At 37.7% G+C, this 16,415-nt stretch overlaps 1 protein-coding gene across 3 annotated transcripts in view; it reads right to left on the bottom strand.

Annotated features, from left to right (window-relative positions):
* The window catches only part of MACROD2 (mono-ADP ribosylhydrolase 2), a 2,315,241-nt gene that overhangs the window by 96,636 nt on the left and 2,202,190 nt on the right, over positions 1-16,415 (bottom strand). For all 3 annotated transcript variants that reach the window (XM_086335015.1, XM_086335014.1, XM_086335013.1), the window contains one exon: positions 10,604-10,681. In XM_086335015.1, coding sequence (XP_086191141.1) covers positions 10,604-10,681 — 78 coding nt within the window. The remainder of the gene's footprint in view (positions 1-10,603; positions 10,682-16,415) is intronic.

Below are 16,415 nucleotides of genomic sequence, written 5' to 3' on the forward strand. Positions count from 1 at the left end.
GATCTTCCTAAGAACAAAGAATTTGTTTCTCTGATGTGTCTCTTAAAGATAATAGAAATTATGTCCTTTTGTTAAGCTTGCAACTTGATTGCTGCTATTGGTCAAAATTTTACTTTAACTATGTCTAAAAATACCCCAGATTAGGATGAAATTTAAACCTAGGTTAAAGTGAATTTGATTATTTCTAAGTTATTCTTACTTTTCTATTAGTGCTCTATTTCTTAGTTTCTAGGGCCAATAAAATTTTCTTTCCTAATGTAAATTATTGCTACAATTATTTCTTGTAGTTACAAAAGAAAGGCAGTTTTCACATAGAAACACTTAATACAGGTATTGGGAATTACCAGTAATTTTACAACTAAGGGATTGCCATTGTTAATACTGTAAACTGCTATAATTCGCCTGCATATGTGTGTGTATGAACCTACATATGTATGTGTATATATATATATATGTGTGTGTGTGTATATATATGTGTGTATATATATGTATATATGTGTATATATATGTATACATACATATGTAGGCACATACACACATGTATATTTATATGTATACATACATATGTATCTGTATAAGTGTGTGTCTTTGTGTATGTCCAAATATAAAAACTGTATCTACACACATACATACACAAATATACAAAATACATAAATGTATCCTGGCATTCCAATTAATCTCCATTTTGATTCTTTTTTAGTTTAGATTTCATAAGCAGCTTACACTGTCATTATACTTTCTTCAGAAATGTTATAAGATGCATTATATTCTATGTTATGGACAAATTTTGGGATGCTCCCTTTTGTTTTTTGTTTTTGCCATCAAACAGCACTGCAACGAGCATTGTTGTGAATACCTCTCTCTATACTTCTGGTGGCTGTTACTTTAAGATAAATTCTTAATGCATAACTCTTGGATCAAAGGGTAAACAGTTTACCTTTTATTAGATTTTGTCAAAATTGCTGATGAGGAGGTTATGCCCTTTAATCTCCCGCCAGTGGTGTGTGAGCATGTTTGGCTGCCTTCCTCATGCCACTTCTGTGCACTTTCAACCCTATTTAAATGCCTGATACTCAGAAGAAGACACTGAAATCGTGTTTTATTTGCATCGTAAAGTAATGAAGAGGTAATTCATGTCTTCATATTTACAATGACTGCATTTTCTCTTTTGTGAATTACAATTGAGTCCTTTGCCCATTTTCTTCTTGAGTTGTTTACATTATTACTATTATTGATTTATGAAGTTTTTATTTTTGGAGTAAGAAAGTTGATTCGTTGTCATTTAGGCTGAGAATACATTTCCTAGTAGCTTCTCTGTAGAATTTGATTACACGCTTTATCATGTCAAAATGTATATATTCAGCTTTAGCCACTGACTTTCCCCTTTTATGACACATGAGGACTTCTGTACACATGCAGTCATATACACATCTATGTGCACATACTTTATAATGCAATCATGTGTCTGTATACATTCACATTTCAGAAGGCAGTCCTTATTTCAAAACTAAAAACATTTATATATATATAAATTTTGTGTGTGTATATATATACACACACATACACCCTTTGGTTCTTTTAGCTAGTAGTTTTATAGTGTCATTTTTACATTTCATCTTGCTCCTTTTGGAATTTAAGTTGGCATAAGGGATGAGATTGGGATACAGTTTATTTTTTCAAATGGCCAACTAGTTGTCTTAATGCCATTTATTGAGTCATCTGTCTTTGAAGTGTCAGCCTAAATATGTACTGAAGTCCCGATCTCCTGAGGTCTATTTCCAAACTCTTTACTCTGTTTCATTGATCAGCCTGTCCATCCCTCCAATAGGACCACAGAGTTAATCGCATTTTTTAAAGATATCATGTCATTTTTAGTCTATTTATTCTGTCATTGACTGATAATATCATATCTGTGAATTCCGCATTGCATTTCCAATTGGATTTTATTTGCAGTGTATCTTCTTATATCATCTGACACATAAAAACCCATCATTCTTATATTTCATCAGGGTTTTAAGTTTTTATTGATATAAAATGACCAACTCTTTCTCACTTGAGATTTTTGGCTAGAATTCTAACTGGAGAGATTCTAAAGTAGTTTTCCATGTTTTCTTTTGATATTTATTTCCCAAACATTCTTTTTTTTTAACTTTAAATTTTTAAAGCCTTACTATTTTATTGAAATTAATTCAATCTGAGTGGTTTTTACACTCAGTAACCTAAATTATGCTTACTGTCATAACTATTTGCCTGTGTCATCCTCTTTCATATATTGTTTTTTGGTTATAACGTTACTTATTATTTTTATTTGCATTACTAAATATACTCTCATGCTTGGTATGATCTTCAGGGGAAATTAGAAAGCAAGATTTATTCCTTTAACTCTTGTGACTTAATTCTATTTGTAATTATCATAAAATGTTTCAAAGTTCTTCTAGTTATTCTTAAACCTGCCATTGTCAGAACCCAGAGCACAGCAGGATTTTTCATTGTTTAACTATCTTTATCAAAGTCAGCACTGTAGACAACCCTCACTGCTCCACACTGGAATTTTTGGTGTACAAACTTTGGCACTGAAATTTCCTTTCTTTACTCTTTTCCTTATTTCCTCTCTTTCTTTCTTCCTCTTTTAACTCTTCTATCAACATGCAACATACAATCAGGAAAGTACACAAACAATATGCAGATCCCAATTAAGTAATCAAAAGCAGATAGAGAAACTACATATTCTTAGGATAATCCTCCAGCCCTCAGCCCAGCTCCTAGCCCAATCAGTATCTCATCCCCAGTCACCCAAGTTTAATAAACACCCTGCCTGTCATAGTTATTTTCCCTGCTTTTCAAAGTTGATATAGATGAACTTGTACAACATGTATGCTTTTGTACCATCTTTACGTAAGGTTTCTAAGATACATTTGTAAGATTCATTCATATTTTTGCCTGGAATTCTAGTTTGTAATTTCTTTTTCCTTTCTTTTTTTTTTTTAAAGATATTTTTGATGTGGACCATTTTGAAAGTCTTTATTGAATTTGGTACAGTATTGCTTCTGCTTATTCTTATGTTTTGATTTTTTGGCCATGATGCATGTAGAATGTAGCTCCCTGACCAGGGATCAAACCCACTCCCCCCCCACCCCGCATTGGAAGGAAAAGTCTTAACCAGTGGACTGCCAAGGAAGCTCCATGTAGTTAGTTGTATTTGTGCTTCATTCTTATATTTATTTCTCTGTATGTAACTTGTTTCTCTCGTCTGACTGCTTTGGAGATTTTCTTCCTTATCACTGCTGTTGACTGAGTTGATTATGATGTACTTAAGTATAATTTTGTGTTTCTTGTGCTTTGGGGTCATCGAATTTCTTCCACATGTGAGTTCATCGTTTTCATGAAGTTTCTGAAAAATTTCAGCAACTATTACTTCAAATATTTTTTTCTGTCTCCCCTTCCCATATCTGCCTACAGAGATTCCAATTCATGATTATTATATTTGGAATCACTCGAAGTTGTTCCATGGCTCCCTGAGGCTCTTTTCATTTCCTTCGGTCATTCATTTTCTCTGTGTATGGATTTGGATAGTTTCTATAGCTACAACTTCAAATTCACTGATCTTTTCTTCTGCCCTATCTCACCTGCCATTATTCCCATCAGGTATAATTTTCATCTCAGATACTCTGTTTTTCATCTCTAGAAATTCAATGGTATCTTTCTATATTTTCCATGTTTCTAATGAACATGGAATTCCTTCTTTTAGCTTGTTGAGGACGTGGAATACAATTAATGCTTTTTAATGTGCTCTTTCCTATTAATGGGATGTCCCTGGTGGCTCAGACGGTAAAGCATCTGCCTACAATGCGGGAGATCCAGGTTCAATCCATGGGTCAGGAAGATCTCCTGGAGAAGGAAATGGCAATCAACTCCAGTATTCTTGCCTGGAAAATCCCATAGACGAGGAGCCTGGTAGGCTACAGTCCATGGGGTCGCAAAGAGTGAGACATGACTGAGTGACTTCACTTTCACTTCCTATTATTACCCCATCTGTGCCACTTCTGGATTGATTCCTATTAATTATTATCTCTTCCCCTTTAGGTCATACTTTCCTGCATCTTGTCAAGCAGGCCAATTAATAACCCTACAATGGTCTGAGTGTTCAAGTAAAAGGAAGAGTCATACATCTCTCACTTTAAATCAGAATCTAGAAATGATTAAGCTTAGTGAAGAAGGCATATCAAAAGCTAAGACAGGCTAAAAGCTAGGTGTCTCACACCAAGCAGTTAGCTAAGTTGTGAAGGCAAAAGAAAAGTTCTTGAAGGGAATTCAAAGTGTTTCTCCAGTAAACACATGAATGATTAAAAAAAAAAAAAGTAGATTATTGCCAATATGGAGAAAGTCTGGGGGGTCTGGATAGAAGATCAAACCAGCCACAACATTCTCTTAAGTCAGAGCCTAACCCAGGGCAGTGCTCCGATTGTCTTCCGTTCCATGAAGGCTGAGAGAGGTGAGGAAACTGCAGAAGAAAGGTTTGAAAGTAGCAGAGACTGGTTTATGAGGTTTAAGGAAAGAATCCACCTCCATAACAAAAGAACAAGGTGAAGCAGCAAGTGCTGATGTAGAAGCTGCATCAGGTTGACCAGAAGGTCTAGCTAAGATGTTTATGAAGGTGGCTACAGTAAACAATAGCTTTTCAGTGTCGACAAAACAGCCTTCTATTGGAAGAAGATGCCATTTAGGACTCTCACAGCTAGAGAGGAGAAGTCAGGGCCTGGCTTCAAGGCTTCAAAGGACAACCTGAGTCTCTCGTTTGGGGCTAATGCAGATGGTGAAGCCAATGCTCATTTGTCATTCTGAAAATCCTAGGATGCTTAAAAATTAGGCTTAATCTACTCTGCCTGTGCTCTATATATGGAAAAACAAAGCCTAGATGACAGAGTGTATCTGTTCACAACAAGCTTTACTGAAAATTTCAGACCCATTGTTGGGACCTACTGCTCAGAAAAAAGATTCTTTTCAAAATATTACTGCTCATTGACAATGCATTTGGTCACCCAAGTGTGCTGATGGAGATGTACAGTGAGATTAATATTGTTTTCACACCTGCTAACACAATATCCCTTCTGCAACTCATGGATCAAGGAATAATTTCAGCTTTCAAGTCCTATTATTTAAGAAATATATTGCATAAGGTTACAGTTGCCATAGATAGTGATCTCTCTGATGGATCTGGGCAAGATAAATCGAAAACCTGGGAAGGATTTGCCATTTGAAAAGCCATTAGGAAGCATTCATGATTCATGGGAAGTGGTCAAAATATCAACATTAACGAATTTGGAAGAAGTTGATTCCAATACTCACGGATGACTTAGAGGGTTTCGAGATTTCAGGGGAGGAAGTAACTGTAGATGTGGTAGAAAGAGCAAGAGAACTAGAATTACAAGTGGAGCCTGAAGATGTGACCAAATTGCTGCAACTCAAGGATAAAATCTTAGCAGATGAGCAGTTCTTATGGATGAGCCGAGAAAGTAACTTCTTGAGCTGGAATCAAATTCTGGTGAAGATGCTGCAAAGATTGTTGACATGACAGCAAAGTGTTTAGAATATTACACAAACTTACTCGAGAAAGCAACGACAGGGTTGGTGAGGATTGAGTCCAATTTTGAAAGAAGTTCTGCTGTGGGTAAAATGGTATCAAACAGCACTGCACGCTACGGCAAAATTGTCCATGGAAGGAAGAGTCAATGATGTGGAAAAATTCACTGTTGTCTTATTTTAAGAAATTAGCACAGCCGCTCCAGCCTTCAGCAAGCACCACTCTAATCAGTCAGCAGCCTCGGCATCAAGGCTCACATCAAGGTGAGACCCTCCACCAGCACAAAGATCATGATTCATCAAAGACTCAGATGACAGCTAGCAGTTTTTAGCAATAAAGTAGTTTTTAGTTAAGGTATATGTACTGCTCTTTTTTTAGACCTGGCGTTATTGCACAATTAATAGACAACAGTAGAGTGTAAACCCAACTTTCACATGCATTGGGAAGCCAAAAAATTCATGTGACTGGCTTTATTGTCATATTCCCTTCTTGTGGTGGTCTGGAACACAACCCACAATATCTCAGAGGTATGCCTGTACAAACATCCTTGAAAAAACTGGCCAAAACAAAGGCATTCAAGCTCTCTGCTCATAAAACATGCAGAAACACAAGAAGTGCAAGGGGATTTGTCTTCCAATACTTCTTTTCATGCCCGGTAATTTTGTTGATTACTCTGTTGGATGTGAAGTATGTTTCTAGTTTTACAGATGTTCTTGAGTTTCATTTGAGGATAAGTTAAGTTATTTACAAACAGTTTGATCCTTTCAAGTCTTGTTTTGAAGCTGGCTTGCACAGGACAAGAGCAGTATTTGGAGTATTGCTAGTTTTGCTCCACTACTGAGGCGAGCCCCTTCTGAGCCCCCCATGCATTCTTAGGTTTTCCAGTCTGGCTAGTGGGAACAGGTACCCTTCTCACCCCTGTGGAAGCCCCAGATATCAGGACCTCAAGTCCTTTCGTGTGGTTTCCCAAGTATCTTGCACATGTGCAGATCAATACCCCTCTGAAGACTTGAAGGATTCCCTCTGCAGGTCTCTGCACTTCCCGGGTGGCACTAGTGGTAAAGAACCCACCTGCCAATGCAGGAGACATAAGAGATGCTGGTTCAGGAAGATCCCTTGGAGGAAGGCATAGACGGAGGAGGCTGGTAGACTACAGTCCATAGGGTCACACAGGGTCAGACATGGCTGAAGCGACTTAGCACGCATATACTCTATAGGTCTCGAGAGTGTTCCCTGTGTGGAGCTCTCCTTTCTTCAGGACTCCACCTGGCCAATGCTAGATGCTTGGCTTTCCATCACTCTCAGCTCTTTCCTCAACTCAGGAAGTCTGCTGGGCTGGGCACTGTGGCCTGCAAATTCTCTCCAGTCATGGGGCTTACCTCATTTTTAACTCTCAGGCATCACTGAGATTTACCAAATTTTAATATGAATCGGTGCTCCTATTTTCCATGACAATGGAAAAATATTACCATACTTTAATTTATCTCATTCCAGTAAATGCCATTATTGCAATGCATTTTGACTCTAAGTCTATCTTAACTTCCACAATACACTATTCTTATTATAATCATCATTGATTTGTATCATCACTGTTCGTTTAGACTTATCCAATAACTACCATCTGCCTTGCTTATAATTCCTTCTGTCATCTAATAATTCCTTTTGTCATCAATATCCTTCTACCTGAAGAACACCAGAATTTTCTGGTGATGCACATTTCCTTGCTTGCTCAGAAATGTTAATTAATCTTTTTTTTTTTTTTTGTAATAGTTATTTGGCTGTGCCAGGTCTTAGTTGCTGGCACGTGAGGTCTTTAGTTGTGGCACGTGTGATCTAGTTCCCTGGCCAGGGATTGAACCCAGGCTCCCTGCATTGGGAGCACGGAGTTTTAACCATCGGACCACCAGGGAAGTCCAAACCTTTATCCCTGAAACATACATTTTTCTCTGGGCTTAGAGTTCTTGGGTGGCAGTGACTCTTTTGTATTGTCTTTTTATTTCCATTGTGTCTTCTGAAAAGTCAGCTATTGGTCCAGTTGTTTGATGACTGCTTCTGGATGTTCTGTTTATCCCTGGCTTTCAGCAATTTTACTATGATGGTTTGGGAATTATTCTGCTTGGAGTTCAAAGGACTTTTGGAACATGTGACTTGATATCCCTTCTCGTTGTAGGAAATTTCTCACCAAAATTTCTTCAGATATTTTTTCTGTCCAATTCCTTCTCTCCTTTCTGTCCAGGATTCCAATTATATGCGCATTAGACTTTGTCATTGTATCCTGCACATCTTTCCCCTTTCTTTAGTTTGCCATTCTTTCTCTCCTGTCTTTTAGTTCAGATATATTCTTCTGACCTAACTTCTAGTTCACAAATTCGGGAATACTGGAGTGGGTTGCCATTTCCTTCTCCAAGGGATCTTCCTGACCCAGGAATCGAGCCCAGGTCTCATGCACTGCAGGCAGATTCTTTACGAACTGAGCTACGAGGGAAGCCCTCATTTGCATCTAATAAGTCATAAACCTGTTCACTGAATTCTTCATTTTAGAGTGGCATCTTTTACTTCTAGACTTTTTCTTTTTCTCTTTTGAATTTTCAGTTCTCAGCTAAACTTTTCAATCTTGTCTTGTCAGTGGAGGAACTGGTTTGCATGGTCTCTGTGTTTTATACTTTGGGTTTATAACATGAATATTTTCAGCCCAAGTGGGTTTCCTGCTCTTGACTGTTTGTTTTACATGTTACCTTGTTTCTTTATTTTTTTTCTGGCTATTTTCTGGCATTTACAATGCTCTTTCTTTCTTGCATCTAGTAAATAATTTACATTTGCTTTTCTCAGGTACCTAGACAGACTGGTAATCTGGGTTGATCTCAATTTAATTTGGGGATTGAGATGATTTAAAGCTGAGCAGCAATCTCTCAGAAGGCTGATCTATATCTGTTTCATCTTTCCTGCAGAGATATACATCTTTGGGGTTTCAACCCAAAATATCACATTACCAGGGCCCTTTTGAGCAGTGAGACTTAAGATGCCTTTTGCAGAATCAGCAAATTCCGTAAGGTAAAAATAGTTTCAAATTCTATCTATGTTCATCTATCTATCTATCTATATAAAGATGTGTGTGTGTGTGTGTGTGCATAGTCCAGGTTGTCCAGTCAGAGTAATGGTCTATATTATTGAGTCTCTCATTGCTGAAAGAAAAACTGTCTCCTTTTTCTTTCTCATTAAAAAAAATATTATAATTTTCAAAGGTAAAAGCAATCATTTAAGTAAGCTCTTTTGATACTAATTTTGAAACAATTATTCCAACATTTTCATACATTTAAATGAGTCTCTTATCACATAGTCCTTTCCAACTGTGCCTTTCTCAGTCTTGAATGTTTCCTTTCTTTCTGTATTTATTGTTTTTGCACAGGCCTTTTGTTAGTTTCCTCAGAAAGGACACTTTGGGTAGCATGTTTTCTTAATCTTTCTATTCCTGAGAAAATATTACTCTTGACTTCATGCATGAGTAATAACTTCACTAAATATAGATGCAGTGTCCATTAGAGCTCTGGAAATGTTACTCCATTTTTCTGCTTTTTTTTTTTTTTTTTTGAAAATTTAGAGTTGTGGAAGAAGTCTAAGGCTAATTTGATTTTGGTGATTTTAGTTATAAACAGATTTTGAATTTCCAATATGCTTTAAAAGCCTTCCTTTGTTATTGATCTTCAGAAAGTCCATGAGGATTTGTAGGTTTCTGTTCTCATATGAGTTTTCATTACCTTTGTCTATAAATATAACTTGTACTCTTGTGCTTTGGGTGGAGGAACTGGTTTGCATTAGGAAAACTTTTTTTTTTAAAGATGGCTTCATTTCTGTTTGTTCTATTATCTTTTCTTGGTATTCCAAGGAGATGCAAATTTAATTTCTTGGATCTACTGTCTCCATGTTTCACATGTATTCTCACTGGTATCATATTTTCTTTTCAGCAGTTGCAAATCCAATGCCTATAGACCTCAATCAGGTAACAAAAATAAATGAAGCCAGCCTGGTACAAAATTAGTGAGTAGCAAGGACTGTGGAGCGCAAACACCCCTTCTAAATGTGGCAGCTACCAATCAGGAGGAGAAGGGGACGACAGAGGATGAGATGGTTGGATAGCATCACTGACTTGATGGACATGAGTTTGAAGAAGCTCTGGAAGTTGTTGATGGGCAGGGAAGCCTGGAGTGCTGCAGTCCATGGGGTTGCAAAGAGTTGAACATGACTAAGCAACTGACCTGACTGACTGACTGACTGACCAATCACCTGATATCTAGCACTAATAAAATAAGTTGACACTTGAGCAACACAAGTTTGAACTGTGCAGTCCACATATAGGTAACTTTTTTTTCAACAAATATGTACTATGCTATGATGCTGTGCTAAGTCACTTCAGTCGTGTCTGACTCTGTGTGACCCCATAGATGTCAGCCCACCAGGCTCCCCCATCCCTGGGATTATCCAGGCAAGAACACTGGAGTGGGTTGCCATTTCCTTCTCCAAGGCAGAAAAATGAAAAGAGAAAGTGAAGCCGCTCAGTCGTGTCTGACTGTTTGCAACCCCATGGACTGCAGCCCACCAGGCTCCCCCGTCCCTGGGATTCTCCAGGCAAGAATACTGCAGTGGGTTGCCATTTCCGTCTTCAATGCATGAAGTGAAAAGTGAAAGTGAAGTCACTCAGTCGTGTCTGACTCTTAGCGACCCCATGGACTGCAGCCTACCAGGCTCCTCCACCCATGGGATTTTCCAGGCAAGAGTACTGGAGTGGGGTGCCATTGCCTTCTCCGATATGTACTATAGTACAACACAATCTGTGGTTGGTTGAATCATTGGATATGGAACTACAGATACAGACGGCTGACTATAAAGTTGTTCACCAATTTTTGACTGTGTGGAGGGTAGGCATCCCTAAATCTCAGAGTTGTTCAAGATTCCAGAGAAACTAAAATATGGATTTTATAAAATGTAATATTCCTTAGCAGAAAACAAACAAGTCCCACAACTTACCACTGGGATGCTCTTGGTCACACACAGGATGATCTGTTGCTTCATTGTCTTTTGTTATATTGTCATCCTCTGCAGAATCTGACATAACAAACAAATAAAATCTTTAGTCAGTGTTTTTAACCAGGAAATACAGCAGCCTCCAGAACTCAAAGAACAGATATGTGTTTGGGGAAAAAAATTTATTATTTAAAAAATATCATTAAAATGCTTAAATATCTTCATCAATAAATAAGCTTTTCTTAAAGTACTACATATGATGTCTTCACAAAGTTTACAAAGTAAAAATTGTAAGGATTCAGCTGGAACATCTTTTTTTACAACAAAGAAGAAAATATAAGCAGGCTTTATGCATCAGTGAAAGTCTTAGGAGAATTGTACAGAATGATATGAAAGGAAGCAAAATAGAGAAGATTAAAGGAATATAATTTTAATGTCCTTAATGCTTCCATTATTTTTGTTGTGCATATATGGGAGCCTTGAGTCCTTGAAAAGGCCAGATGTAGAGCTTTGAAATCCAGTGGTAATCAAAATCACCTTCCTCAGGAACTATACCAGTAGAACAATGGCAAAGGGGGAGCACAGACCTTCTGTTCTGTGCAACGTCACCCTGTTCCTTGTGTAGCATATTTAAACGTGGGATCAGTATAGGTTCACTTTTTTTTCTAAAATCATATGATGTGCTTTACAGGAAATAATGTGGTTATAAGGATTCCAGTGACTTGCGGACACTTGCAAAGCTAGAAACGGTCCCCTGTTGGATATTTGAGACTTCTCTGGAGGCTCTTCAAAAATCACCGGTAAGAGCATGTGAGTAGATTAGTAGAATGACAGAAAATAAATCTTTCATTCATTCCACAAATATTCATTAAGCGCCAACTCTACGTCAGACATGGTTCTTGATACTGGGGAGTCAACAGTGAACAAAACAACAAATCTCTGCCCTCAAAGAGGTTACAGTCTAGTGTATGTTTTTCTCGTGGTTCAGTTCAGTTCAGTTCAATTGCTCAGTCGTGTCTGATTCTTTGCGACCTCATGGGCTGCAGCACTCCAGGCCTCCCTGTCCATCACCAACTCCCAGAGTTTACTCAAACTCATTTCCATTGAGTTGGTGATGCCATCCAGCCATCTCATCCTCTGTCGTCCCCTTCTCCTCCTGCCTTTAATCTTTCCCAGCATCCGGGTCTTTTCAAATGAGTCAGCTCTTCGTATCAGGTGGCCAAAGTATTGGCGTTTCACCTTCAGCATCAGTCCTTTCAGTGAACATTCAGGACTGATTTACTTTAGAATGGACTGGTTGGATCTCCTTGTAGTCCAAGGGACTCTCAAGAGTCTTGTCCAACACCACAGTTGAAAAGCATCAATTCTTCGGTGCTCAGTTTTCTTTATAGTCCAACTCTCACATCCATACATGACCACTGGAAAAACCATAGCCTTGACTAGACTGACCTTTGTTGGCAAAGTAATGTCTCTGCTTTTGAATATGCTGTCTAGGTTGGTCATAACTTTTCTTCCAAGGAATATGTGTCTTTTTAATTCTTGGCTGCAGTCACCATCTGCAGTGATTTTGGAGGTTAAATGCGATCCAAAGATACCAAAAAGCCATGAGCTAATCTTGTATGCGTGTGGCCGTGGAGAGAGCAGGGGATGGCAGGCCAGCGCGTCTGTTACTGACAAATGGTTTCTCTCCTGAGTTCATGCTCCTCAGTTGGGTTTTAACCCCTAACACAGCTGAATCAGTTGGAATCTAAAATAAATCAATCTTGTTTCTCTTACCCACTTTTTTGTCCCCCCTACCCCCAAACGAGGAGACAGCTTCAAACAAACAATATGATTTGGAATATGATGAGAAAGTTTTTTTCTCCAACTTGCCACTAGCAACATTTGATGGACAAGTGAGAAACCTGGGTAGTTAACATGATTCAGATTTAATAACCAGTGAAGCAAGTATACACCCAAAGTGTATGGTTTTAATTAAATGCAAATAATTCCCCCGAGGCAAATGTTTAATTATCTGCACAGCTTCTTATTTCTTTCTCAGACTGACAATAAATTTCAAAGTCCAAATTTGGAAGCAAAACTTTAGCACAGACACATTTCCCAAACTGTTATCTCAGTCAAGTCAAACTGTTTTAAACCAGCTCCCATTAAAATATGCCTTTTTAATTTTGAACCTAACACGTGAATTAAAAAATATGATTTGAATACTTTTTCCACATGAACACTGAAAATGAACAGTTTTAAAAAGGTACTATATGGACCAGGCTAAATTTAATTTTGAAAGTGTGTTAGTTTTACTAGCTTATAGAAAATGGTATCATTTGATATGTACTCTGTTACAACACTCATTTCTTTCAAAATTATCCAAGATTCTGTATGCGGTTAAAATTTATTCAGTTATACTTAAGAATAATTCACTAAACTTTATAATTTACATAAACATTATGTTTCATGAACCAAATATGACCTAAGAAATGGTCTTTTTAAAAGTGATTTACAGTGAGTTTCTAAGTTAACGGTGCTATGAATCACATAAAATGGGTGAAAGTATTTAAAAAATTAATTACTAGACTATGCCGATTTTGTCACCAAAATCTGCGTCTTTGGCAAATTAAATGACCCTTAAATTTCAATTTCCTTGAGGAGTTGCTACAGCATTGCTAAGGCACTTTCTGATCTTATGTGCTCTAATGTATACCGTGTATTTCATTGAGTCCAAGACATCATCAATTGTTATTTGCTCTATTATTTTGTGTAGAATTTAAAAAATGAGACCAAATGAACTATAACACACTCTAAGTTTTAAAGATATGCCCTGATTTTGGAAATAAAATATATAAAGAACTATGCATCCTAGAAATACAATGTTTGAACATATTCTGTGTGAAATACATGTTTTTATGTGATGACAAAGATTTCATATCACATGACCCGTCACCAAAGCCACAAGTTCATCTTGTCTTGTAGGTGAGTCTTTTTTTCCAGAAATGCTTTCACGTATGTGCATCATTTTATTTACAGTAATAAAGGAAGATAGAAAGTATAAGCTCATACAGCGGGTGGCTACGGAAGATTGTCCCCACCACAGTTTTTCTATTCAAAGAGCTATCTGAATTTCCAGTCTCATGAATTCCTCAAGGCTATATTTGATCCTGAATGTTTTAAACCATGGCTCCTATTACACTACACATAGTCAGAGGTTTGGAATGACAGTGGAGCTTTTCTGCTTTGGAGGTGATGAAAGCTACATTCTATGTACATATAAAGTCATTATTCATAATCAAAAAGGGAAAATAAATCCAGTATATAGTCATTAAAAGAGGTTATTTTTCCTTTGTAAGTTCCATAAACTACCATGAAAACTGTAGTTGTATATACTAAATTCTTTTTTGTTGTTGTTTTGTTATTTATTATACTAAGTGCTTGAATCACCTTGGATTCACATTTTATTTAATTCTAAAAATTATCATTTGATAGTGTTCAAAAAATGTAGAAGAGCTACCACCTAATTCTGAGATTCAATGTTATTTTAATAAAGAATTTGAATTAAATTTTATATGTAGATCATGACTTTCAAAACTCTTAAGGTCAATGTCCTATTAGACAATTTTTTCAAATGCAAATATTAAATTGAATAGCCAAGCCAAAGTTCTAAAGACAAAAATTCTAAACAGTAGGTCATTTGTAATGCAGTCAATTACACATGCCTACACAGGCTAGTACATGTATAGATTTAAGCTGTGATGATAAATGATGATACTATTGAATTTTTAATCAACATATCTAGACTATAAATCAAAATAAATATTCTTTCTTTTGAAAATGTCCCTTAGAACAAAAGCTGTTAACCCTACACCATCACTAAATATGCTCTAGGGGTCCACAAACCTTTTTGAAATGATATGCAAATGTGTGCTTATATTCAAATGTTCATTGTTTCTGGGAGGAGAGAGCTTCTGTGATATTCTTATGGGGATATGTGACCCCAACAAGGTTAAAATAACTATAGAAATGTATAGTGCCAGTGGCACTGCCATTTTAGAAAGATTTTTAGTCCTATAATTGAGGAGCTACAGAATTTGATGTCCATCCATAAATTCACCAGTGATGGCAATTCTTGAATTCTTAAGGAAGATCTGATTTGAGCAAATAGCTCAAAACAATATGGAGATATAGTTAATAAATGAGGAGGATAATCCAGCTGTCAAAAAACACTTTGTGAATGGATGATTAACTGTCTTTGAGAACATTTCCAAGACAGGAGGTGAAGTAAATCCATCTAGTAAGAGAGGCAGTCCCTGCTTACTACTGAGAGGAGAGGCAAGAGATCATTTGGGTGCAAAAGTTCTACTGGGTCCGAACAAAATAAATACCATGCGTGAACACCTACACATAAAATATTCTTGCTCTGTAAGATGTAAGCATCCTTACGTGAGTACCTTGGCTTGACATGAAAGTCACGCAGAAACACAGTCATCAGGATTTTCTTTGATTCTTGTAAACTGATTAAACCAAGGAAAACATTTATCCTGGCCTGTTCCTTTGAATAGCTGGTTTAATGTGTGAAGCAATTGGAATAAAGTAGTTTTTATTCCAGATGAACAGTGTGATCATTCACAATAAACTAGAGTCTCTACAGCCGATTAGGGTCTCCTTGAAGCTTTGCAGTGATGAAACCTCCATACCTACAGGAAACATATATCCTGTAATATGCTTCCAGAGGATTCAAATGGCAAGGCTCTGAACTGTGTGTGGTATCTGCAATGCTGGATACACAGGCTGGACTGTATTTGCCTGAAAAGGAAGCGGGTGCACAGGACAGGCTGTTGCTCTGAGCGGTGGCAGCTGAGCTATGGTTAGCCATTTGTCTCCATTATGTTCTCATTAACCCCCATTATAAGGCGGAGAATCGTTCCCAGAGTTGCGGAATCTAGCTACTAAGAGTCTTTGAGACACAGAGGAGAGAAATACCATCCTGTCTATTAACTTCGTTTCTTTTTTTGGGGCAGCACCCTGTGGCCTGTGGGATCTTAGTTCCTCACCAGGGATGGAACCCATGTCTCCTGCAGTGGAAGTGTGGCGTCTCAAACCACTGGACACCAGGGAAGTCCCTAACTTTGTTTCTCTTAGAAAACATATTCCATATTCCAAACAGTACACCTGGGTAAACCAGCTTGTTCCAAGACTGGAGGTGATAATTCTTCCACAACTTGTTTTTGCAAATATAAGCAAATAAGAGAACTGATCATGAGTGGATGGGCACTAGTCTCGGGGTGTGATTCCAGATGTACAACTAGAAACTCCATTCACTTTATATAATCTCAGTTTCAGCATCTTAGGACCTGAGGGTGTCTAGGCAGATAATCCCAGAGAAGGCAATGGCACCCTACTCCAGTACTCTTGCCTGGAAAATCCCATGGATGGAGAAGCCTTGTGGGCTGTGGTCCATGGGGTCGCTAGGAGTCGGACATGACTGAGCGACTTCACTTTCACTTTTCACTTTCATGCGTTGGAGAAGGCAAGGGCAACCCACTCCAGTGCTCTTGCCTGGAGAATCCCAGGGACGGGGGAGCCTGTTGGGCTGCTGTTTATGGGGTCACACAGAGTCGGACATGACTGAAGTGACTTAGCAGCAGTAGCAGCAGGCAGATAATCCATCTTAAACATTTTATAATGCTAATCTGCTGAATTGTTCAAATTATCTCTTCCTTCCAGACAACTCTGTAAACCTTTCTACTCTTCACTTGCTATCTGCCTACTTGAGGTTTTACGTAGATTTCCCCTATTGATAAAGTAAAGGTTAACAGTGGGGGAA

This window comes from Bos grunniens, chromosome 13 (assembly GCF_055505025.1).
Source record: "Bos grunniens cultivar Pamir isolate PY7600 chromosome 13, Bosgru_T2T1.0, whole genome shotgun sequence".
Classification (NCBI taxonomy): domain Eukaryota; kingdom Metazoa; phylum Chordata; class Mammalia; order Artiodactyla; family Bovidae; genus Bos; species Bos grunniens.